At 37.0% G+C, this 27076-nt stretch overlaps 1 protein-coding gene across 2 annotated transcripts; it reads left to right on the top strand.

Annotated features, from left to right (window-relative positions):
- Positions 1-817: 817 nt before the first annotated feature.
- klkb1 (kallikrein B1) lies at positions 818-27076 on the top strand. 2 transcript variants are annotated; one of them, XM_002934404.5, is made up of 15 exons: positions 818-913; positions 1095-1153; positions 2590-2749; positions 2897-3003; positions 4596-4755; positions 8093-8202; positions 9387-9546; positions 10374-10483; positions 10575-10734; positions 11304-11416; positions 12572-12752; positions 18588-18763; positions 21257-21352; positions 23801-23940; positions 26730-27076. In XM_002934404.5, the coding sequence occupies exons 2-15, from the start codon at positions 1096-1098 to the stop codon at positions 26886-26888; spliced, it is 1890 nt and encodes a 629-aa protein (XP_002934450.3). In that variant the 5' UTR covers positions 818-913; position 1095; the 3' UTR covers positions 26889-27076. The 2 variants fall into 2 exon arrangements, with proteins under 2 accessions (XP_002934450.3, XP_004911242.2); XM_004911185.4 differs by having other exon boundaries at positions 847-907.

Below are 27076 nucleotides of genomic sequence, written 5' to 3'. Positions count from 1 at the left end.
TTTTTAGGCTGAGAGAAGTGGATCCACTCCCTTCCGCAGCTCTGTTTATCTGCATTGAAATGTACAGCTTGAAAAATGTAATTATTTTCATACTAGTAATTTAATTATCTACCTTAGAAGCTTTAGTATCCTTATTTGTCCTGTTTAACTGAAGGACCAACTAAAACCATAGATTATTTTTTATTAAAACAATAGGCAAAAAATATGTTCAGCACAAGCCCTATTAATAGTACCCCTTTAATGGCACATGGGTAAACTACTGTTTTAAAATAAACAATACATAAAAGAATACATTTTCCATAAAGACACTATGTATTTTGCTCAATGTGAGCATGGCTGTAAGTGGCCCTTTTAAAAACAGATATTTACATTTTACTTGGTAATCTTTAAGTAGCTTTTTTGTGAAGACTCTTTCACTGTGAGTGTGCAGTCAGAATGGGTGGCACTTCTAAGTAGTATTAGTAATTCATACATAACTTTAGTATATAATCTCACATAATATATATATATATATATAGACACAGAAGAGCACAGTTTGGTGCTCGAAACGTCGGATCTCTTTCAATAAACCTTTTTTGTTTTTTTCATAAAGTCCCTATGTGTGCGGTACTCTGTTTGCCTATATATATATATATATATATATATAAATGACACTGGCATAATAAAAAGTGATTTATATATATAGTTATTTATATATGTTGTAATATATCAGATGTGCTATAAAATGACAGATATAATGCTTGTGAAATTTCTGTTGACCTAATCCTTTTAAACATTGAACTGAACAAGTTGGTAGTCGAACATTGTACCTAAAATCTATTTAACCAAGAGTAAACAGGCTTTCCTTTTTGATAAGAACTCAGCAGCAAAAACATTAGCACTGACAGCAACTGTGGGAAACTTAATGGTAAAGGTAAAGTAATATTTTCTTTATTAGAAAAGTAGAGGTGCAGTGATTATAGATAAGGGTGAATACTGTGCTCTAATGCTTTCATTAGTAAATTGCCCTGCACAATTCTTTAATTAGCGATTGTATATTTGCTGAAATGAGGTGTTTTTGTTACTTACACATACCTTAATATGTTGCCTTGTAGGATGACTTGCTATTATTGCTTGCTGGTTTTCCTTCTCTTCTTCACACTGGGTTCTGGAGGTGAGTATAATGAAATATTCACACTAGAATAAAGTGACTGGATGTTAAAGGGGATGAAAATGGTCTGTGCTTTTTTAAAATTTACTGTATGTTTCCACTTTAGTATAACTGGATAAAACACAGTAGTGGAAATAAATACTGATTTGGCACAGTAAATATTATTAATTATGATTTATAGCCTATATTGCTTGTGCTAGAAGTGAGTCTGCGGCACCTTGATAAAGGGGATGCTGTGTGCAGAGCTGGCACTCCACTTTTCTCTTCCCACCACCTTTCTACTCACTTTTTCATTGCTTCTCTGCTGCTTTTCAACATTTCAGTGTCAGGGTTTCCATCATCCCCATATGTGGTCCGCTTTTTTTTGCTCTACCCCTTCTTTTATGGCAGCTTTCTGTTTTCTTATTAAAAATACCCCAGCCAGGGCACTGGTAGCACCTAAGAACTTGTAAGACATATGTGTAACTTGGATTTTGCTTTGACACAATCTTTTACTTTCATAAAGCAAAGATGAAGACAGCAAGCTGTAGTCAGAATTTAGTAGTATTTTTCTAGTCAAAATCCTCAAAACTTTGTAGAAACTAGTGATGAGCGAATGTTTCACCATTGGCATATTGTTTTGCGAAACTTCCGTGAAAATTAGGCGCGGAATTTTTTTGTCGCGTGTCAAATTGCACATGGTCACGTTAAAAAAGGGACGCAGTCGCGTCAAAATTAGGCGCAGTCGCTTCAAAAAGCGCAGGGCACAACAAATGCGTTTCACAAATTTTTTGCCGTTTCGCAAATTTTATGGTGAAGCGAAACGGGACAGATTCGCTCATCACTAGTAGAAACTGCACAGCCTTTAAAAATCGCAACACATAACATGTCCCTCTTGAAATTTGCTCTGTATAGGGTAGTGTTTCCCAAGCCGGGAAAGCCCAGAGCCATTGGAAGGCCCAGAGTGGCTGGGGTGGGGGTTTAGGGTGAAATATGAGTAAAATAGCTATTAGCCTTCGTAGATTCTTCTGCCAGTCCATCCTGAAGGCCTGTTAGGTGACATTTCAGGTGAAGTTTTTTTTTTTTTTTGCCATAAATGTTTTTACTATGAATAAATGGCAATAGCAGCAATGCTTTATATATCTGTAACCCTGTTCATGAGTAAGGGAGTACTGGGCAAATTAATTACAAAGAGAAACTTGCAGTGAAACAAGTAAGTTGGTTATTGGTTGCTTTGTATGTAATTCTGTATGTTAATTTAAACATAAATACAGAAAATGTTTATGGGCTTTATTAAATACATGTTAATAATAATTATTTATTGTGTAAACAATGTCTTGTGATCCCTCCTCCAAAATACAGTGAGGGCTTAACCAAAAGCACTTTGGAATCCATGCTCTAGTAGAGTAAACCAGGTGAGTGAATAATATAATATTACCAAAATATTTTTATTTTGCAAGGATGTATATCAGAGTTGTACCAAGACTCATACTGGCAAGGAGGAGACCTTCGCTCTGTGTTTGCACCTGATGTGGAATATTGCCAGCTTGTATGTACTTTCAGTCCACGTTGCTTGATGTTTTCATATCTCCCAGCAAGCTGGCCTAAAGAAAACGAAAGGTAAACTGGCGCTAATTGTTATTAGCTGTAAACCGCTATTATAGATTACAAGATGCCAGGTCACTGCACTAACAACATATCAACATATTAACATATGAACAACATTTATATCGACATATTAACTGCACTTCAATATTTTTACTGCAGGTTTGCATGCTATTTGAAAGAAAGTGCCACAAACATGCTGCCAAAAGTGACATTAACTGGGGCGATCTCTGGCCATTCTTTGAAAACCTGTAAAAGTAAAATAAATGGTGAGCCAAATGCATAGAATTTAATTCTTATTGTCATAAGTTTTGCATTCGCGCTGAGGCACAACCAATAATGCATTTGTTTATTTGTATACAACATAATAAGTGTCCTGGTTATACAGGATTTTTGTCTTTTTCTGAAAATAATGACAGTAAGTCAGGGGTTTTGACTCTAGAGACTACAATACCTTATATTACTCTAATAAATACTTGTCTCTCATTGGTTCTTTGCATAAAAGTAAGTGTGCACAGTTTGTTCAGAATGAAGTTGCAGCATGCTGTGCTTGAACAAACAAATACATAGACTTAGGATTTAGAAGGGAAAAATCCCATTTAGCACATTGCTATGATCTGCTGTTACCTAAAGGTTAAAGCAGAGTTGGGATATTTAGGCAGGCACCAAATGCATAATATTCAGATTTGATCCAGAAATGATTCAGCTAAATATAGAATAGGGCCATATCCTGTTGAGATGGAATGGAATTCATCATTTTCGCACAAAAAAACTAACCTGTGTGAGCAGTGATAGGCAGGGTACTATTAAAGGGATACTGTCATGGAAAAACATGTTCTTTTCAAAACGCATCAGTTAATAGAGCTTCTCCAGCGGAATCCTGCATTGAAATCCGTTTTTCAAAAACACAAACAGATTTTTTTATATTTAATTTTGAAATTTCACATGGGGCTAGCCATATTCCTTATTTCCCAGGGTGCCACAGCCATGTGACCTGTGCTCTGATAAACTTCAGTCACACTTTACTGCTGCGCTGCAAGTTGGAGTGATATTTCCCCCCCTCAGCAGCCAATCAGCAGAACAATGGGAAGGGAGCAAGATAGCAGCTCCCAGTAGATATCAGAATAGCACTCAATAGCAAGAAATCCCTGGGGGTGCCAAATGTTAGGCATGGTATGCCTAAATGGTATGCGATCCTTTATTCGGAAACCAATTATCCAGAAAGCTCCAAATTACAGAAAGGTCATCTTTCATAGACTCCATTTTAATCAAATAATTCAACATTTTCAAATGATTTTCTTTTTCTCTATAATAATAAAATTGTACACCAAGATAGATATAATTAATCCTTATTGGAGGCAAAAAAAATCCTATTGGGTTTATTTTAATGTTTAAATGATTTTTAAGTAGACAAAGTATGGTAATATAAATTGCGAAAAGATGGATAACGGATTCCATACCTGTATATGAATTTGCAAATTTAATATGCAAATTTAAAAATACTAAATATTTTGTGTAATGATATCAGTTAGCTAAACTTGGCACCAACTATTTTTTCTCAACTTTAAACTTTCCTATTTGGCTAATCCATTGTATGGTATGTAACGGGGCATGGGTTCAGATAGTGCAGGGGTTCAGCTGTGATAAGAGTTTGTGTCCTGTTTGTGCTCAAATTGCCTTATGTCAATACTTGGTTGAAACACCTTTGGCCCAGATGACAGCTGTGCATGTTTGAATGTAGTAACATAGTTACATGTATTTATCAGCATGCAACTCACCCCATTCATTACTCTCTAATCAATGCTGCCAAAAAATGTTTGTTTAAAATATAGCATTTTAACCCTTTCTTACTGTGACGTAGTCTGCCGTGACAAAAATTTTCATGGAATTGATATGATTGGTACAAACTACAACGTTACATGGGCTACTAATGTACAGCAGTGCAAGGAAGGGTGCACAAATGATATACATTGTCAGTACTTCACTTATGTGACAGAACAGTTTCACAGTGCCCCAATGCGGTGAGTACTGTATGAAGTTTTGATTTCAGTCTAAAAGAATTCACTGCAATTCATGTATAAAAATGTATTTTGTGTGTGTGTCTGTGCCTTAAATTGTTATTAATAACATTTCTAAAATGTATATCTAAATTCCCTATACCTACCATAGATGCATAATAAATATCAATTGTTTATTCAGCATATACTTACTAAACATGGATGCATTATTAATGTTTTATTGATAAAGCTTAAACAAATCATATACCTACCATAGCCACATTATTAATATAAATGATTTATATAGCACAAACATTTTTTATATACCTACAATACTTACCATACTTACCATAGCTGCATTGGTAGCATCAATATAACTAGGCAAATACAGTATATTTGAAAGATGAATTCAGAAGGAGACAAGTTAACAGAAAAAGTTTTTAAAACAAACATGAACATATAAGAAGGAAGATTACCCCCGCAGAAGTCTATGATAGAGCTTCCTGCTTGCTTCACAACTGCCTCACTCTAAGTTCAGCTCGGAGGGGGCAGTAGGTGGGTGATAAATGGGCAACCCTGGAAATATGTGTAACCAAGAATGGCTAACTAGGAAGTGACAATGGCAACAAGGTGCTGGTGATCTTGTATTACTGACAAACTATGGCAGGTGTTAGATAGAAGGGTCCCTTGCCCTGGAGAGCATGCAACATGTATTACAATGCAATGGGTGTAAGTGCTCAGTGGATAGGTCCTAAGGGACTCAGTTTTGTACTCATACTCAACAGGCTGGTAAATAGGTCCCCATACTGAAAGATTTTACCTGACTTGCAAACAAGTGGATCACTGTCCCATAAAGACCCAAAGCGAGCCTTCGGCAGACACTTGAATAGCTGGAGGGGTCATACATATTCAACTGTTTACGTGAACGGATGGATTTACCATCTGAACAGATTTACTATATCAGCTTAGCATCTGTTCAGTTTCAAACAGATGCTGCATTTCAGTAATTTGGCTTAATTTAAACCTACAGAAGTGTTAATGTCAGTCAAGTTTAGTTGCTGATCCGTGTCACCATTTTTCCCTCCATAAACAAAAACAACATTTGTCCATTTTCCTGAAGACCACTTTCCTAGAAAGCCAAATTGTCAAAGCTTACATACCGTAGCAGTTAAAGGATTGCTGATGCCTTATCTAATGAAAAGTGCATTAAATCATTCTTTCTAAAGCCTGTTCTTGATGCAAAACAATTCTTGGAAGCTCACTCTTTATTAAACAGACAATTGCAAAGATTTATTGCAGATAAAGTTACAATTAGCTTGTTTCATTCAAACATCAAAAAGCAACTTTGCACCTTAACACATCTTGAAATCTTTTACTTGTTGAAAGGTTTTTATAGGATAAAAACAGCTATTGGTTATGTTTTGGGCCATTAACATAATTTAGAGCACCATGACTTAGAGCTACTGAAAAGAAAACAAAGGCTACTAAATAAAATGAAAAATTACAATTTGTTTATTTAATTAGGACACTAGGGGGCAGATTTACTAATCCACGAATACGAATCACGAATGGGAAAAATTAGGATTGGAAAGGAAAATTTCTGAAGATCGCAAATATCCCGAAAATGCTTACGAAAAAATCGTATTACTCACGATAATATAGTATTGGCGATCCGAAAGTCACGAAATATTCGTACTGACCATTGTAAACTGCGGCAGAGCCTTTCCGAATTTTTTGCGCGGACGCACAAAAAAGTTGGGCGGCCACGCGAAAAAGTCGTCAAGAATACCTCGGAGCGTTCATATGAACGCTCCAAGCGTTCGTGTCTTAGTGAATCTTCCCCTATGAGTAGTTGCATTGCCAAGGACCATCTCGCTAATACCTCATACAGGCCAATGTACTTAATTAACTGTGACCAAAATCCTAACAAAGCCAGCAGTGACATAACAACCTATACAGCAGGGTGTGACAGGGGGTCCTGGCTGTAGGGTCTGCTGTATAGTAGTATTCCCTGCCCAGCCCCTCTTCTACCTTTAAAGGACATGTAAAGCCTACATTTGCATACAGTGTATATCAGTTGGGCATGTCTCCCCCACCCAAATGGCATTATTTGCACTGCATATATCCCCTCCGTTTGCTAGAACCATCACATTTTCGTAAAGCAAATACCGGTAGTTGCTTTCACCCGGTGGCCATTTTCCTCTGAGAAATAATCAGATACATTTAAATCTGCAAACAGAATACACACACAGACTTTTATTCAGCATACATTTAATCAAGAATACAGGCTCACAAAGGCACAACTGTCTCTGATAAAAGTTCTGCTTTGTTTGAGCTGAGCTCAGGAGAGGAGGTTAGGAGAAAAAAATTGAAGTAGACAGCTAGAGCTGAGTTTCTATGGGAACCAGCAATGCCATCTCTTCACTGGCTGCTAGACTGGAGGGCGTGTTTAATAATCTGAGTTTAGAACAACTGAGCATGTCTGGCAAGCCAGAAATCAAATCAAATTTCCCAGGGGGGGGGGGGGCTAAGTGGGTTACAGGAGGAGAAGGAGATCTAAGTGATTAAGGAGATGTTGCAGCCTTACTATTAACCTCTGGATAACCAGAGTGGCAGGTATTGAAAGATTTTAAAGAGGCAGTTCACTGATTACATTTTTGTGTGTGGGGTTTACATGTCCTTTAAAATAGCAGTGTGCCGTGAGTGGGCTGGGGGGGGAGGAGGGACTGCTCATGCCGGGCCCCCTTAGAAGGTTTTTTTGCAGAGGGGGCACTGTATTACGCTATGCTAGTTACGCTACTGTCAGCCAGTTTTCAATCCAGAGAAAACCACAGACAGTAGTATCAGAAGCCTTTAAACCAATCCACCAATACAACATGACAACCTTGGTGGCAGCCCTGGACAATGAAAAAGCCTTTGACACAGTTGAATGGGCCACATTGTGATATATGGGTTTTTGGCAAACTTTATTTAGTGGGTTTTAAACTCTTTAAACTCCCTGAGGTCCAATATGGGTAAATTATAATACTTTCCTGCCCTTCAGGGCAATTAGATAAATAGATAAATTAGATAAGTACTCTAATTGTGATGGCTATCAACCAGATAGCTACACAGTTTAATAAACAGGCTGCTATGTGTACGACAAAGTGATGCTTTGCATTTGTTGATAACGAAGGAGTAAAGTAACAATTTTAAGGTCTTTACATTCATATACAGTATATACACACTAATAACTCCGTATTCACATTTTATTTCATCATTTATGGAAATGTATATTAGATTAATAAGGAAATGTATATTAGATTAATAAGGATTAAACTAAGGCATGTTGCTTATTACTTTATTGTTTCTTTAAACACAGAAACAGGTGCTATTTCAAGTACTCTGCTAAAGGCATGCCAACAAGAATAAGACTCCTGGATAATGTGATATCTGGCTTCTCATTAAAAGCATGCGGAAAATCATCACTAGGTTAAGCTTTTCATTTAATCTTCTTGCTTAATGTAATGAAGCAAAATGAATTTTCTAGAAGAATTTGACCTGAACTGTATTACCTAGCAGAAAGTTTATTAATGGCCACAGAGAACTTCTTTAATTATTATAAAAAATATAAATAGGCATAGTCATTTGAATAAAAAACTTACATGTTGGATATTTTGATTTGAATTAAGGACATGCATCATATCTACAGATTAAAGGAAAACTATACCCCCCCAAACAATGTAGGTCTCTATAAAAATATTTTGCATAAACAAGCTCATATGTAAAACCCTGCTTCATCTAAGTAAACCATTTTTGTAAAAATTTACTTTTTTAGTAGTTTGTGCTATTGGGTACTCCAAGGCACACAAACATGCTAGGCCCCATCAGCCAATGAATGGACAGAGTTCTGCCTTTTGCTCCCACACTACTTCCTGTTACAGTCAGAGCTGCATTATTTCTGGTCATGTGATCTCTGAGGGAGCACACAGCCCATCACTAAATGGTGGCTCAAGGGAAAGGATATAAAAGGGCAATATTTACTGATATATATATATATATTCTAGTATGGCGAGACTCTTTAATAGGTCACTTAACATAACATAAACTATCTGTTGGTTAAGTATTGATTCTGGGGGAATAGTTTTCCTTTAATATGATGTTGGAGCACCTGTTGCTATAACATTTTATAGTAAAAGAACATTTATAATTGTGTTCCACGCCTAAACCTCTATTTATCATTAAAACTTTCCCTAGTTATAAACATTTTATTAAGGTCTGTTTTTGCTTGTCTTTGAAGGGTGCATTTTTTTAAATATAAAAACCCACAAAACTGCCAGAAACTTTCACATACACTCCTGAAATAGATTTATTAAATGGTTTGTTAAGCCATATATAAAAATTTGGGTAACAATAGCTAATGTTAGTCTAAGCAACTTTCTAATATAAAATTATATTTTTTAATGATTTTAAAGTTATTTAGTAGTTACATTTCATGTTCTGCCTGTTCTTGTGGTGGTTCCAAAGAATGGGCTTTATGTTGTGCTAGAGTTAATATATCAATTAATTTTAACAAATCTTTATGAGGATATAGTTTAGATGAAATCTATAGACTTTGCTACTTATATAATAGCATAGCAACAATAATTTTTTTATAACTGAATTTATTTTTCAAGGTTGCCAAAATGATTTGTTTCAGAACATGGAACTTCCTGGAGAAACCCTAACAAGAGTCTTTGCCCCGGATGTACATACATGTCAAAAGATTTGTACATTCTACCCAAACTGCTTGTTCTTCACATTTTATAAAAAAGAATCAAAAGAACCTTTGCAAAGGTTAGAACAACATCTGCATGTGTAGATAGTTATGTTGTTGCTTGGATTTTCTTTGACAATGCTTTCATGACAAACAAAGCCTAACCACATCTTATAGATCTTTCTTCAAAATAAAAACAACATATGCTGAATATACAGTATATTCTACCTATTCTTTTAATTTAAGAAAACCCAGTTTATATTTTTAAAGCACTAGTGAATCATTTTGGTTTTATTCTTGCTATCTCCCTGTAATCAATTGAGTTTGAAATGGTTAAGATTTACTAAAACTCCATAATTTTGCATTTGTTTTTCATTTTCAAATTCGACTAAATTTATTTTCCCGAATGTCTGATTTACTAAAAAAAAAGTCACAAGGAAAAGTCGCTGTGATAAAAGTCATAAAAAACTTGACGTTCTGTTTTTGAACAGGATGGGCAAAATTCCATCCAATGGCAGGTGGGTAATGTCAGTGACTTTTTCTATTTCCTCTGGGTAAGAAAGAAGCTTTGTCTTTATAAAGCCTGAGATTCTAGATATTTTCAGGATGAAGCTGACAGTATGATAGGATTATTCCATTCAAAACATTGCTTTATCTTATAGGAAACAAAAAAACTTGTTTTTTGCCAGACATAAATATTCTTGTGTGACATTATATATGAACAACTTATGTATTTCATTGGTTACATTTACATCACTGTAGCTGGTAAAATGATGACTAGAGAGACAGGCAGGGTGAAGCAGAACAAACAAATCTCTAAAACCTTTTAATACTGAAGTCTAATATTCAAAATGTAATTAATTGGTTTTATATGTTGATAATAAATATCACCTTTAATTTCCCTTAGGAATGTTTGCTATATAAGAACATCCACAAAAGGAATTCCAGATGAAGGCATAAATAAGGAACACACTATATCTGGCTTTAGCCTTCTGTCTTGTAAATTTAGTCCCTCAGGTAAATGAAACATCAGATTAACATGGCATCCCTATTGTATTTTTGCACTTCCGGCACAACATTATATTTTTATCATATGTCTTTATTGCAGTCTGCCCATTGACTATACTGTCTGATGCGGAATTCCTTGGAGATGAGCTGCTTGTAGAAGAAGTCAGTGGAGAGAAAGAATGCCAGCAAGAATGTACAAATAATATTCGCTGTCAGTTTTTTACCTACAGACCAATGCAATCTGGTTGCTCTGAGAACAAGTAAGTAATGGGTCTATGGCTAAAGCTATAAGATATGTCACAAAATGTAGCATTGCTAGAGTAACTGACCATAAATAAAGAATTTTTAGAAAATCTGTAGTGATTTTAGATCAAGATTTTTTCTATTTATACATTTTTTTCACCTAAAACACATTGGAGCTCAAATGGTACCTAAATGAATTCTTTCCAGTGAAGCACACCCACATTCTATTCTATGGGAATGTCATGCAATTAGAACAAAAGATTCTCTTTGTGCCTGAGAAAATTAATTAGAGAAAAATAAATTTGAGTAATTAACACGGCAGTGTTTTGTGTTTTATTACATGTTGAGATCAATTGACATAAAACAAGAAGGTTTTGCCTTTTTTAAACAAGATGTGGATATAGCAAGATGGGTTTATTTATCATTAAATGAAGAAGCAAAATTAATACTTTGCCCAATACTTTCCCTTTTTTTGGTATTATTTTGTCTAAAATCCTAATACAAATAAATACCAGAAGTAAAATATTGTTTTCGTTGGCATTTTCTATAGTAATAATTTTTATATGCATATATATGTTTTACTTAGGTGCAAATGCCACATGAAGATATCTTCCAATGGGTTGCCAACTGGTATACGGCATGGGAATGGTGAAATATCAGGATTTTCTTTAAGGCTGTGTAAAATTAAATCTGTCAAAGGTAACAATCCGTTTGTCAACTTTTATTGCAATGATTGCAGCCGTGAAGTCAGAGAACTGTTACCATTAGAAAACTAAAGGGATCATATACTAATGCCCAGAGCATAAGGCAATTTTCTGCAAGGTAACCCAGTCCTTACTGCCTGCCATAGGGATCCTTTGCAACCTGTGCCAGCCAGCGCTCCCTAACTTGCATGTCTGAGTGACATACAGGTTATGAGGCAGGAAGGGGGTGATTGAGGGGATGACTACATGCTCCTCTACTTGCTCTTCATCAATTCAGCACAGTTGAACCCTGGCAGTGCAGTATTCATTTTGAAGCACAAGAACCTGTGCCTTTGAGATGCTCACCTATGAGACAGTAAGACTAATATGCACCTATTTTTGCACATTGCACCCTGCCCCATGAGTGACAAATGACCTTTGATTCTATCTTTTGTCCTTATCCTTATCAAAATATCAAACAATATCAAGACTCAAGTGCAAGTGGAAAAAAGAAACAAACATGCACACAAATTTTGACCATTCAAGTGCTATTTACAAATATACTGTGTGAATACATGCTCCTCTGTACATAGCTGAATACGGTGCAAGGTGGACAAAATGGACTTGTTGAATTAACACCTGCCTTGAGGAGGTTGACCCTCCAGAATTCCTGGACCTTTCTGTGTTGTGTCTACACATGCAACTGCCCCAGTGAATCTCACGCGAACACTGTTTCTGGTGCTACTAATACTTATTGTACCATCACCATCAGAACAGCTACAAAGTGCCCTGTCATAGTGTTGGTTTTGTAATTAAATATTTCTTAGTTGGCCAACAACTTAAAGACTTATGGGGGATATGTAATAAAAGTCACTAAGTTTGCCCAGGAGCAGTAACCCATACCAACCAATCAGCAAGTAGCATTTACTGGTCACCTGTTTCAAAGCAAACATCTTATTGGTTGCTATGGATTACTGCTCTTGGACAAACCTAGTGCCTTTTATTACATTATTACACACAGAAGTGGCTTACAATGTCCACAACTGGGTATGTGTACAGCAAAGCATCTTGTTATATTTTGCACAAAGTGTCACCTGTACCTGAATGAAATGAAATAATGACAGTACTTTTAAGTGTATGTAATATTCTGTGTAACATTTTTTATTTCTAGGATGCGGCGAGCCAATTGAACATGCTAATAGAATTGTGGGTGGAACTGATAGTGTACTTGGGGAATGGCCATGGCAGGTTTCCATGCACCTCCGCCTTACTGCCAGTTACAAAAAGCATGCATGTGGTGGATCTATTATAAGTAACCAGTGGATAGTAACTGCTGCACACTGTTTTGCCATGTAAGTATATTCCCAAAATACATAATCTCATTAAAACTGGTATCAACTTCTATGATATGGGCTTCCTGTACATTTACAGTATATTAGTGCAGCAACACACTACAGTTTTTCCATTGACTCGTATGGTATTCCTCTGCAAGGTCTACTACATGTGAGCTCTACAAAATCATTACTTATCTGGTGGCAAGTCTTATATTTTGCATTTAAAGCAATAATCACAAACCCCTTTGGAAACTTCTGATATTTTTGGAAATGAGAATATGGTCCCAACTCTTCACAGAACATGAGAAGTTATGTGACTCCCATAGGAAAGAATAAGAAACAACCAAAATTTAGGCGCTATCTAAAGAGCTGAGGCTGTATTCCCAGGATATTGGGTGCAATAGTTACATTTTAAATGGGGGTAAGTCAGTATGTAAAAGCTGAGTTTTAGGGGGCCATTTACTAACTATTGGATTTTTTTTTCCAATTTGAAAAAGTTGTGATTGTCATGCGACAAGTCGAAAAATTTGGCATCTTTGTGACTTTTCTCGTGCTGACTTTTTCAGTTCAGACTCTTTAGTAAACGTAAAAATAAATGTGAGCTCATGTTTAGTCAAATTTTAAAATTAAAAAACAAAGAGAAATATTAATAAATATTTTAGTAAATGTGCCCATTATTGGAATGTAAGCACAAACATTGTCTTAAGCACAAACATTAATATAATATACAGGTATAGGATCCATTATGTGGAATGCTTGGTTACCTGTTATATACCAGTAACCTGTATTGTATTGGTTAGTGCATATACAGGTCCTTTTCAAAAAATTAGCATATTGTGATAAAGTTCATTATTTTCTGTAATGTACTGATAAACATTAGACTTTCATATATTTTAGATTCATTACACACAACTGAAGTAGTTCAAGCCTTTTCTTGTTTTAATATTGATGATTGTGGCATACAGCTCATGAAAACCCAAAATTCCTATCTCAAAAAATTAGCATATTTCATCCGCCCAATAAAAAAAAAGTGTTTTTAATACAAAAAAAGTCAACCTTCAAATAATTATGTTCAGTTATGCACTCAATACTTGGTCGGGAATCCTTTTGCAGAAATGACTGCTTCAATGTGGCGTGGCATGGAGGCAATCAGCCTGTGGCACTGCTCAGGTGTTATGGAGGCCCAGGATGCTTCAATAGCGGCCTTAAGCTCATCCAGAGTGTTGGGTCTTGTGTCTCTCAACTTTCTCTTCACAATATCCCACAGATTCTCTATGGGGTTCAGGTCAGGAGAGTTGGCAGGCCAATTGAGCACAGTAATACCATGGTCAGTAAACCATTTACCAGTGGTTTTGGCACTGTGAGCAGGTGCCAGGTCGTGCTGAAAAATGAAATCTTCATCTCCATAAAGCTTTTTGCAGCAGATGGAAGCATGAAGTGCTCCAAAATCTCCTGATAGCTAGCTGCATTGACCCTGCCCTTGATAAAACACAGTGGACCAACACCAGCAGCTGACATGGCACCCCAGACCATCACTGACTGTGGGTACTTGACACTGGACTTCAGGCATTTTGGCATTTCCCTCTCCCCAGTCTTCCTCCAGACTCTGGCACCTTGATTTCCGAATGACATACTTTGGACCACTGAGCAACAGTCCAGTGCTGCTTCTCTGTAGCCCAGGTCAGGCGCTTCTGCCGCTGTTTCTGGTTCAAAAGTGGCTTGACCTGGGGAATGCAACACCTGTAGCCCATTTCCTGCACACGCCTGTACACGGTGGCTCTGGATGTTTCTACTCCAGACTCAGTCCACTGCTTCCACAGGTCCCCCAAGGTCAGGAATCGGTCCTTCTCCACAATCTTTCTCAGGGCCCAGTCACCTCTTCTCGTTGTGCAGCATTTTCTGCCACACTTTTTCCTTCCCACAGACTTCCCACTGAGGTGCCTTGATACAGCACTCTGGGAACAGCCTATTTGTTCAGAAATTTCTTTCTGTGTCTTACCCTCTTGCTTGAGGGTGTCAATGATGGCCTTCTGGACAGCAGTCAGGTCGGCAGTCTTACCCATGATTGCGGTTTTGAGTAATGAACCAGGCTGGGAGTTTTTAAAAGCCTCAGGAATCTTTTGCAGGTTTTTAGAGTTAATTTGTTGATTCAGATGATTAGGTTAATAGCTCGTTTAGAGAACCTTTTCATGATATGCTAATTTTTTGAGATAGGAATTTTGGGTTTTCATGAGCTGTATGCCACAATCATCAATATTAAAACAAGAAAAGGCTTGAACTACTTCAGTTGTGTGTAATGAATCTAAAATATATGAAAGTCTAATGTTTATCAGTACATTACAGAAAATAATGAACTTTATCACAATATGCTAATTTTTTGAAAAGGACCTGTATATATATATATATATATATACCTTAAACAAAACTGTCACCGCACTCATCCATAGCGTAGACCCTGGTGCTCCGCAACTTAAGGGCGCCGTCTCGCCCCTCCAAAATAGAAAGTTCAAAAAAGATGCAGCACACAGGTTATTTGCAAAAAGGTGTATTAAAAAGAATCACATCACATATGCGACGTTTCGGACACAATACATGCCCTTTATCAGGCCTGTAATAATGTGATCCCCTCAGTGAATCACATTTAAAGGGATACAGAGGAAATGACATCATAGAAATAGCGTTAGCTTAGTAACTTTTTACTAAGCTAACGCTATTTCTATGATGTCATTTCCTCTGTATCCCTTTAAATGTGATTCACTGAGGGGATCACATTATTACAGGCTTGATAAAGGGCATGTATTGTGTCCGAAACGTCGCATATGTGATGTGATTCTTTTTAATACACCTTTTTGCAAATAACCTGTGTGCTGCATCTTTTTTGAACTTTCTATATATATATATATATATATATATATATATATATACATATATATGTGTGTCCTGAAGACGGCTTGGGTCTAAACCAAAACGTTGAATTAAACACCATTTTTTTTGCTTCATACAAGTCCTGTGAGTGCGGTTTGTTTGAGCTTAATAATTATGTTATGTTAACCATGCACCCAGGCAGTACCTAGAGTTCTCTGTGTGCACCATTCCTATATATATATAAATATAATGATTGTAATATATAATGATATGTATATAGTGTTTTTGGATTTTTTTAGCCAACAAGATTAAATATGTGTCTTGGTGCATTTAGTGTATATGTATTTCTGTTGATTTCTATGGCTTTTCTTTAATGTAACATTTCTACTTGGAAGACATATTGTGAAGTGTAGTGTCCATGTTAAGTCTTTTTATTTTCTTACAACCTTTTTCATTTAGAAAGCTTAATCCTTGGGATTTTTCTGTGCAAAGATAATTTGAGTTTATGCCGTTTCTATTGATCCTAGACAGTGCCTCCTTCAATCACCTTGGTGTTTAAACTAAATCCTTGAATGCTTGAGCCAGCCTTAATACATTTCCATTCTTACTAGAGGTCACGTTAAGCCTCTCGCCTTGTTATGTGTGAATATGATTAACCTCAATCAAAAGGCATATCATATGAAATTCTTTCAGCATGAATGTTCTAAAAGCCATAATGAATTGCAGACAGTTCACAGAGCTCTGTATAATGGGCTTCCATTTATTTAACATCTACCAAGATAGCAGAGTCGGCTCCTTGATTAATAACTGCACTAATCCTGACTGTGCCCCATTGCTTAAAAGACTAAAATATACTAGTGAAGGCTCTAATACAAATAAAGTAGCAGTAATATACAGTGTACAGCATGGATGCAAGTGCTGGATGCTAAGGGTACCTGCCCTTACCAATATGCCCCTGCTCATTCTCCATAAAGTCTGGTCCTTGCAAGCTGAGGGTATTCCAGTGGAAATTTAGGTGTCACCCACCTACTGCTCTTCTGTATGCAGCGGGACCAAACCTTGGCAGTGTTGCATAGATAGTGATATTACTGTGTTCCATTCTGGGAGTTCAAATACAATACATATTTCCTGTTTTCTTCCTACAGAGAAGCTAAACACTTACATATTTCTAGTGCTACAGTATGTTGCACTAAATGCATGTCTATCTGTAGGATGTCCTCAGGGGAGCACTGGTGGATCAGAAAAGCACTTGAGTTATTCAGCCTGTGCTACTGACTCCTCCTAATTTTCAGTGTTCATATGTATATATGCATGTATGTATGTATGTATAACTTTATTTATAAAGCACCACTATGGTACGCAGCGCTGTACAATCTTACAAAATACAAAATTACACACAGGGAGGACAAGTGTTATAATAAATAAATACAATAAATAAGTATAAATACACAAGGAATAAGTGCAATGTGGTACGAGACACAGTAGGAAGGAGGTCCCTGCGCCATAGAGCTTACAAGACAGATCTGCATAGTAGGCAAAGTTACTTCTAGGTGATCATAATCATGAATTATACTTGTTGCTACAAGGACAGTGTCCTGCTAGTGCCACTACGATTCAGAAAAGTTTTATTGAGAACATTTACAAATACAGGCTCCGCGCTGAAAGAAAAGTTCAGTTAAATTGGTCAGTCTGAGGGGCAGATTTATCAAATGTTCACCTGTTTTTTCCTCTTATAGTTTAATTTTTTTATTTTTACCCTAGAAAATATTTTTTCACATTTTATGTGAAAACATACTGTATTAGCCATTGGGGCTGATTCACTAAAGGTTGTTAAAACGAGCGCTATTTATAGCATGCGGTAAAATTTTTATTGCTTCTTATTTTTCGCGACTTAATGCACGATTCACTATAGGATACTTGTGTTAATTTAAACCCGATGTTGTTTGTGTTATTTAAGTTGCGATGAGCGTTTTTCTTGCGTTATTTTCCTGCGCGTGCATTAATTCCTGCTGCGCACAATATATTTCGCCGCTTGCTATATTAGTACACAATTTAACTGCGCTAATTGAACTGCGTTCATAAAACTACTTTTCTGCAAATGACCATTTCCCTGAAAACTGGTGGCTGCATCACTCTAGGGCCAACACATAATTGAAAAAATCCCCCTGCAAAGTCCATATTGTGTTGCCAAAAGATCACAAACTGCAATTTTCTTTAAGTACCGCCTGCCCAACGTAGGTGTTAATCTTTGCACAGACTAATGCGATATTTAGCGCGTTTAACACTTCATATGTGTTTGTGAATCATGAGTTAGTATTATTTCTACGCGCGAATTAACGCAATGCATTAAAATAAACGCAATGCTACATTGCAGTAGCGTGCGATTAAATGCATACGAAATTACTTTGACGAATCGGTCGTTATTTATCGCATCAATTGTAATTTAAAAAACCATGCGATAACGCTTATCGACCTTTAGTGATTTGGCCCCATTGTGCCTTATGGGCCACCCGACCAAGGTAAAAAACTCACAATTTTAAAAACAAATTCCATTTTTTTTCAGTACATAGAAAATGCTTGAAATTATTTATAAGGGAAAATCATTGTTTTTCATTGACACTATGGGCCGCTTTTTTCAAATTTAAGATTGCTTTTTTCCTTGGTTAAAGTAAAGGATTGAACAAAATCTTGAATATTAAAATAAAAAAATGTTTAGAGATGGAACAATGTGATTCAAAATTCAAAACTCAGTTGAGTTTAAATGAATATTTTTTATCTTGACTGAGTTTAAAAAAAAAAACAAATTTGAAAACAAATCTGCTTCCCCGTAATCTTTTGACTTCTGATAATAACAAATTCAGTTCAAGTTCTGCAGTAACAAATTCAGTAACATTGAAACAGAATTTGTGGCACATAAAGTTGTCTTTTTGATAAATGTGAATATTGTTTTACTGCTGAGTGACTGTACCTATAATATATATTCTCTAGGCACCCCCTGCCTCAAATGTGGATTATTTATAGTGGAGTTGTAAAGCTTTCTAACATAACCCAATCTACACCATTTTCTGAAACTGAACAAATAATAATTCATCCTCATTACACTGGAGCTGGAAATGGGACTGACATTGCCCTGCTGAAGCTCAAAACGCCAATCTCATTTAACGGTAAATATGGAAAAGGCTTGGTCCTGCTTTAGATGATAAATATAAAAATGTGGTTATATATTGTGCAATAATACAGCTGTTGCATTTGCAAATAGTTGCTGAAAGGGTGGTTGTTCTATATAACATTGTTCCAGCTGAGTGTGGTGGTGGCAAGTTTTTGTATACCAGAATCAGTTTGCCATAAATATGTCCTTGTATATTGCTTCTGCATATTTAAGGATAAGATTTAAGGAACAAGGAAATCTGTAGTTTAAGTAAGGTCCGTGTAATAAGCACCTCGCTCTCTGCATCCTGAATCACTTTTTTCACCCCCTCTGTTCTTCAGGCTTGGCCTGCGTCACCACACCAGAAAAGCATAGGCAGTAAGATAAGCCCCAAGCCCTGCGCAAGCCTTGTAGTAGGCCATTATATTTTCCGCAATTAATGATAAAGTGGGTCACATGGTAAGCCCGCAAATCATCACTGACTACTATTTGCCATCTGAAGAGAACACCTGCCAATAGGAATCCCAGTGCCACACTGCCAAGGAGATGCTGGGTTTCTAAGCCATTACCCAGTGTGTGTGTGCTCAATTTACTCCAATCATAATGTTTATTGTAATGTTAAAATTCATCCCAGTTTACATTAGATGATGGCATGATTGTAGCAGCAGGGGTCATTGTGCATATGTGCAGTATGAAGGAGAGAAGGAGGGATGTGGCCAATTGAAAATGGTAGTCTTTTAGGGGGTCATTTACAAACAGTAGCTGTTCCTCTAGAATGGAGTGCAAAATTGCAAAATGCAAAATTGCCATTCTTTGAATACAGTACTGGTTATATTCATACGGACTGGGTGGTGGGCAGCACTTGGGTGTTCTCTTAAACACCTCTTATCTGTCTAGGAAATAAATATGTAAATATACTGAACTTTTAACAACTGCTGTTATCTGAGTGTATGCGAATGTCCTGATAGTAAGATCTTTTGTCACAAATGTAAATCAACATTTTTACTGTGTTCATTAGGATGCAGACACTGCAGTATTTCTGGGGTGAATCCAAGGAGATATTTGGCCCATGGCACCATTACACCCTGATTTGCCCATTTACACCCCAGATCAGGTTCTTCTCCCCTCTCAGAGGATTTCCAAGGATCTTCAGTATAATTTAACACTGTTGGAATATGAAAGATTTAAAGGCTCATATCAAGCTTTTACTGGGATGTAATACATTACTGGGCAATGTAATAGGTGTGTGAAGGCTTCACAATGCAGTATTCGTTTTCACATTACGAATTTTTTTACAATTCACAATATTCTTTTAGTGGTCAAAGGGACAGTACTTGTGCAGGTTTATAAAACCTATATTATATGTGTTTATATTTCTTTCCTTACATACCCCATACAAAGATTGCATAACCAGTGCTTAGTTCTTATTTTTGCTGCTTGTGCATCCAGGTTATTATATACATTGTACAGCTTCTAGGACCAATTTATAAATAAACGTACACATGCATGCATACATATATGTAAATGTTTTTGTCTCTCAAGGGTAATTATACTGCAATAAAACATAAATAAAACATTCCTGAATAGCAGTGGACAAGTCTAATGTATTTTTACTGCTAGATCAAGAAAGCAAATCTGAAGGGATTTAAATGCAAAGCACATAGAAAAGAAACTCCTTTACAGCTTAAATGAATCAAATACTCAAGCAGGTTAAAACAGGGCATTTACAAGTAAAGCACCAAGACTATTAGACTTTGCTCTGTATCTAGGAATTTTGGGATGTACAATTGACACCCTGATGTTTTTCACCTAATGGACATATGCTAGCTCAGGGATCCCCAACCTAAAAATACATGTGAGCCACATTTCAATGGAAAAAAGTGTTGAGGAGCAACACAAGCATGAAAAAGGTTCCTGGGGGTAGAAATAACTTTAATTTGCTACTTAATAGCCCCTATGTGGACTGGCAGCCTACAGAAGTGCTGTTTGGCATTACACTTGGTTTTTATGCAATCAAAGCCTCCTTAGCAGCTTTGAGGCCACTGGGAGCAACATCCAAGGGGTTGGGGAGCAACATGTTGCACAGGAGCAACTGGTTGGGGAACACTGTGCTAGCTGAACCACATCAGCAGGATCATGGGTACCTGTTAGAAGCTGTAAGTGTGGAAATACACAATATTCCAGAGTCCAGCTTAATCATTAGCTGATATAGTGCAAAAAGTGCCCTGTAAACTTCAACACGAGTCCCTGCCCCAGTAGGGGGCCATTAACCTGCCTGTATTTATGAGATCAATACCCCCTGAGCCGCCATTATTCATTATAGTACAATAGCATTAAAAATGCCATAGGCTGTGCATCGTTGACCCATAGACTTCCCAACCTTTCCTTGAGTCTGAAATGGCCCAAAATAGTAAATCAAAAGATTTATCAAGTCAAGTGGAGGGTTGTTATAACTGCAGATATATCTAACTTGTGTGTCTTTTGTTCTTTCCTATTTGTTTCATTTCAGATCATCAAAAGGCAATTTGTCTTCCACCAAGGGAACCAACATTTGTACTTCCTAATTCATGTTGGATAACTGGTTGGGGTTTCACTGAAGAAAGTGGTATGTAAAGCAGCTGCTGTACTAAGTTTGCCTAGGAATGGACAATTGGGCAATTCCCAGAATTAATCACTGTGATTACCTTGGCTTACTATGTAACACCTCCATCCATATCCTCCAAAATCCTCTTGCTTCAGGTGCTTAAGGGAAGTTACTAGTAGTGCTACAGGAGTTGGTGATCAAGGTTGCAGGGTGTGGAAATTGGTATGGAACTTTATTGTTTCCTTTTTAAAGGAATGTGTATCTCTACATAATGCTACACAAAACTCGCAGCAATCTCATTAAATTAGGCCACAAGTCTTCATTTATTTAATTTGTTTATAAAATGAGATCCCTCACCTAACAGCTTGGGTTTAATACCTGTACATTACTCTGCAATCTTGTCAGCTTAACGTAAAAAGTAAATAAATGCAATAAAAGGACAATGTATTGATGCTGTATTTATATGTGCTCTCATATGTTGGGAAAACCTATAATACAGAATGATTTATGCCTTTTTTTGTACTAGAAAAGGAACTTATTTTTCCAAAGTTGGCTGCTCATGCTTAATTACAGATGTATACAGATAACCTTATCCGCGCTTAAGCTAGTATTAATACCCAATGTAATATTCAAAAAGTGACACCCCACCAATAAAGTGAAATTAAAATAACCTGACGTGAATAGCTGCCTTCCTCCAAACTAATCCTCTAGCAACAAAACTGTCTCAAAACAGAGTTGGCGCTCTCACAAAACAAATCACCATGTGATGTGAATTAATTCAAATAATTTATTAGTGAATCATAATACAAACGAATACACGTAATTAATTCTAACAATAAAAATCTAAATAAAATACACCAATGTACAGGAAAATCCGAGATTCATTAGAGGAACTGGGGTAAATACATGATAAAAGACCTAATAATTCATAGTAATTAACTTAGAATGATTCAAGGATTCAATTTGAGACACAATAAAATTTACACAATAAATTAAGTAGAGAAGATATAAAAAGCTGCAAAAATACAGAATGAAGGGATAAAAAATTGCACATATGCCCTATCCAAAATTACAAGGTGAAAGCGACTACAGCAGCATCTACTCAACAAATACTGCACATATGGACAAACCTGTCCCTAAGGAGAAATGGCTTCCCTACTAATACCCAAGACGGGGAAAAAAATTTGCAGGAAGAAATAGACGTTTAGTTCAGCACGCAACTTATAGCATGTGGAGTTGCAACTAGCGCATAGTGATTGTACTGCTATGTATACCAATAGCACTCAGGAGTTAGCGTGTATAAAGTGAATGAGAAGTCCCCCGTGCTGAGCAAACATAAACCAAATAGTACCCTCTGTCCCGGCCGGGAACTTACTTGTGGGTCGCAAATGTCGGAGAGACCCGCTCTCTCACGCGGCGCGACGTCGCTGAATTGCTGAAAATGACGTCACTAATTGTGAGCCGAAGTGGGAGCTACGGATCCTCCTAGGTTACAAAATCCTCCGACGCGTTTTGCGCACCTGCGCTTACTCATGGATTGCAATGGATAATTACAGATGTATGAAAATTTTCCAATGAGAATAATCAATACCAGCTGTACGTCAGTCATCTCACTATTATCTAACATGCTGCCATTACTGTGCAGTTCTTACTTACTAATATTGATATGTCATAAAACTTCAAAAGGGGCAAACACAGTGCTGTTTTTAAGTTTTTAGAGCTAAGATAAAAAAGAAAAAATTCCTTTGGCAAAAATCATAGGAACATGATGTGGTCCTTGTCTGACATGTCTCCATGGGCCCAAATAGATAATCTGATTGTTGGCCATAGGGCAAATAATCAGCCCAAATGTGGTTGGCCAAATAGGGCTCAGATCTGCTTGTTTGAAAACCTTGCGTGTATATGGCCACTTTAACACTCCCAGCAATATAGAAAGGGGTATTTTCTAGAATAGATAAACACCACAAGTAGCTGCTTTTGCAGGTGATGGAGGAGAGCTGATTAATTAGAGTAGTTCTAATCTGTTATGGCATGCCTGACCACCCCATAACTGATAAGAAGTACATGAAACACTTGATTCCAAAAGGCCAACCTGCAGATGAAGCAGGTGAAGTTGTTAGTGCTGCAGGCTTTGCAGGCTCGAGATGCCGTACAATTCATGTGTTTTCTTTTGGATTGAGGTGCTTGAGGGAAGGGATGTGTTGCCATTAGGTCCCCCTCCCCCCCACTGCCACCAATTCTAGCCGTGCAATGGATGCATAATGTTAGAACCTTCATGGTTCATTGTTTGCTCTTTCCCTTTAAGGCCTTATGGGATAAAGGGATATCTCAAACCTTGCAGTTAGGGGTCCCCCTAAGCCTTGTGATGAAGGGGGTCCTAAAAACCCTTGTCCCTTTCAAGCCTTTTGTCCTAAGTTTAGAAGGCAACTAAATTAGTCTGATATTTTACTATTTTGTATTTATCTGTAGGAAGCCTTGCGAACATTCTTCAGAAGGCAGAAGTACCCCAAATTTCCACTGAGGAGTGTCAGGGCAACTATGAGCAGACAAGGATTGATAAAAAGATTTTGTGTGCTGGATATAAACGTGGTAAAATTGATTCTTGTAAGGTAAGTGAGAGATATTGCCTGTATGGTGCTGGATCTGTCTCTGGATACAGTAGAGGCAGGAGTTGGAGTATCACAGGGCCCCTACTACACCAGATTGAAAATAAAAGGCAGTGGCATTTTAGACACACATTTTTTACCTTTTGACATTTTTAATTAACAGTTTAATAAGGCTTTAAACACTAGTCTGTAGTCTGCACAAGCCTTAACAATTCCTGTAGTGCATTACAAAACGCCAACAGAGGCCCTAATAATTTCTCTTATATATGAACATGCTGACTAGCTCGATTTGACTTTAACAATAGACTTCCATAGATAAATGGAAATTACACGTGGCTCTTTATATAGCCTGCATGGTGAAATCATTTTAACTTGTTCCAATTTTAGAGTTATTGTACGGCAATGTATGCATATGTATTTATTGCCAAGCTGATTGAAACCAGTATTCCTGAATTTTTGCACAATATTTAATTTAAGGTATTCAGGTATTCTAAAGCTTTCTGCAAAATAAATATAGCGTTCTAGCTTGCACTATTGTGACTAATCTATTGGCAATAAAATGCCAAAATGCCTTTCCTTCTCCTTTAAAACTTCAGAAGACTGCCATGGTTCCAGGTGGTCATTGCCTGGGAAAGCAGAATAGTATGTTTCCAGTTATTACCTGAAGAAAGCTGGCACAAGGTGATCACCATACAAGTCAATGGAGGCACTTTTCAGCCAGTTTTGGCACTGCGTTTCTGGACTAATCTGTAATACAACAACCAAAGTGCCCGATAGAGCATTGTTTGCCAACACCCTTAAAGGAGAAGGAAAGGTAAAAACTAAGTAAGCTTTATCAGAAACATCTCTGTAAATACAGCCATAAGCACTCACAGTAATGCTGCACTGAGTCCTCTAGCAAAAGAAACTCAGGATTTCTTGTCTCCTTTTTTGCCATCTTGGTTTCTCATCATGATATTCTCAAATGACAGAAAAACCTTATAAAGTAATGATAATACATTTTAATAAATTTGCACCAAATACTTTTATAACTTTTTCTCTGGCAGGGTGTAGGTATCCCAGTCTGATATTAGGGAAACCTATGATAGTGTGGCTGCTACATTACTGCCTGGCCATGCCATACATTTTCTAGAGCAAGGTTTCTGTTAAACAGCATGTGTTCTACTTGCACAAAGAACAAACTCTTTTGTCCCTGGGTTTAAAATAGGTTGTATAATACAGATTCACAAAACAGGACATTTCAGTTAAGTAAAAGTAAGAGTCTGATGATCTACAAAGTGTTCTGGGGCAAGCGGTACAAAGCATGATCAAAACTATTGTTAGCAAAAGGCATTTCATGCAGATCTAAGTAAAGGTTTCTGCAGGATTCTGCTTTGAGATCAAAGTTCCATACATTGCACTACATCAGAAAAGATCCTTCATAAACAAGCCGAATCAGAGGGAAAAACAGCTTAATAGACAACCCCTCTGGACACAAAAAAACAGTTGTTGGCAGTATATATAAATAGATAGGTGTGTGTAAAAGAACGCTGAAGCACATACAATTGTTAAAGGAATATAGCATTTAATAACAGCCAAACTGAAATAAAGGCCGAACCAATTCATACCTCTATGAACAGTGCATCTTTGTTAAAGTCATCTCGGCCTGGCCAGTCCTACACTCACGTTTATCTGATTCATTAAGAATTCTACTGCTTCATTATACATTTTACACAGGGACTGAATTTGCTTGCTTTCAAGGTTAAAACTCACAAATGGTTTAGCTTTTATTGGCTCCATTGGGATAAGAGCTACAACATGGAGCTGGCCACTGCTTCCATTTTTTGCTATATTTTTGAGTGGAAATGTGCTTGTGACACAGAGTTTCCCATAGAGTACAGTAGGAGGAGAAGGGCTTGGATCACCATTGGTACAGTTGGAGGAGAGGGGCACTGGATTATCTGCCTGATGCAGCAGTTAAAACACCATAGGACCCGTTTATGACCTCAAGTGCAGCATGCAATTTTTTTACCCACAATGCAGCTGCCAATGCAATTACATTCAGTCCCTCATATTATACTTAATTGTGAGACTGTTTGCTCACATTGTGGCTAAACTTTTTAGGAGATGGGATGGCTCATTTCAATCATCATAAAAGACTTTATCATCTATTGATGCAACCCTCTCATGGAACCCTGGAATTACTGCCAAGTTTAGGGTGGTGGTAGCTCCAGGGTTTTTACAGTTCTTTGTGGGGATCCAGGTGCTCAGCTCAACAGTAGGGAAGGGAAAAATTGTGGTTGGATGCCACTACCTAAAGAATAGTGTAACTGTACCCAACATATATATATTTATTTTAGCGTGACTGAACATACAGAAGTCCTTTCCTATAGTACTTTGATAAAGGGATATGCTCTGAATCAGTTTGCAGTACAAATTGCACATTTGCCCCCTCTGCTAGGTCAGTTCCTTATTTTTTTATGTTTAGAGCTTAGGCAAATATAAAGGTTGCTGTCCTGGTGTCATCACTGACATCAAACAGCTTCCCGTATTCACTACACATTCACAGGAAGACTGATACCTGCTTAGTAATCTTTACTCCTGCATTGTGCATTCAACTGGATAAGTCTTAGGAAGCTGAACAAGGATTTAGCAAACAATCCCTGATTTGAGCCACATCTGCTCCTCTAGCTATAAATTGCAGCTTGCATTAAATTCTAATAACAAATATTTGTCATATATTTATGAAAAAAAAATGAATTCCATGTAAATGAACAGGAATTTTACTATGTAATATTACTTTGGTGTTGTAGGGTGATTCTGGAGGTCCACTAGCCTGTGTGGTAGATGAGATATGGTATTTAACTGGCATTACAAGTTGGGGTGAAGGATGTGCCCGTCCCGGCAAGCCCGGAGTTTACACAAGAGTCTCTGAATTTACAGACTGGATTATTGAACACACAAGAGTGTAAGAGAATTTACGCATGGTGTTATCTACTGTTCAATTTCAATTTTCTTTATCAGACATCAATAAACACCTAGATTTTAAAAAAATATTTTTCTGTATATATTTCCCTATGACACTTCTGAAAAGTCTGTGTTTTTTTATTCTTCTGCTGAATACAAACCAACAAATAAACTTTATACATTGGATATAGAA

The sequence above is a fragment of the Xenopus tropicalis genome, chromosome 1, assembly GCF_000004195.4.
Source record: "Xenopus tropicalis strain Nigerian chromosome 1, UCB_Xtro_10.0, whole genome shotgun sequence".
NCBI classification, from domain to species: Eukaryota; Metazoa; Chordata; class Amphibia; order Anura; family Pipidae; genus Xenopus; species Xenopus tropicalis.
This window is presented reverse-complemented; position numbering and strand designations above follow the sequence as displayed.

Excerpts from the sequence above, each read along its gene's own strand:
- klkb1 (XM_002934404.5), top strand. The coding sequence starts at position 1,096 with ATGACTTGCTATTATTGCTTGCTGGTTTTCCTTCTCTTCTTCACACTG. Across the intron at positions 8,203-9,386 it reads ATGCGGAAAATCATCACTAG|GTTGCCAAAATGATTTGTTT; the intron begins GTTAAGCTTTTC and ends TTATTTTTCAAG. Across the intron at positions 11,417-12,571 it reads TAAAATTAAATCTGTCAAAG|GATGCGGCGAGCCAATTGAA; the intron begins GTAACAATCCGT and ends TTTTATTTCTAG.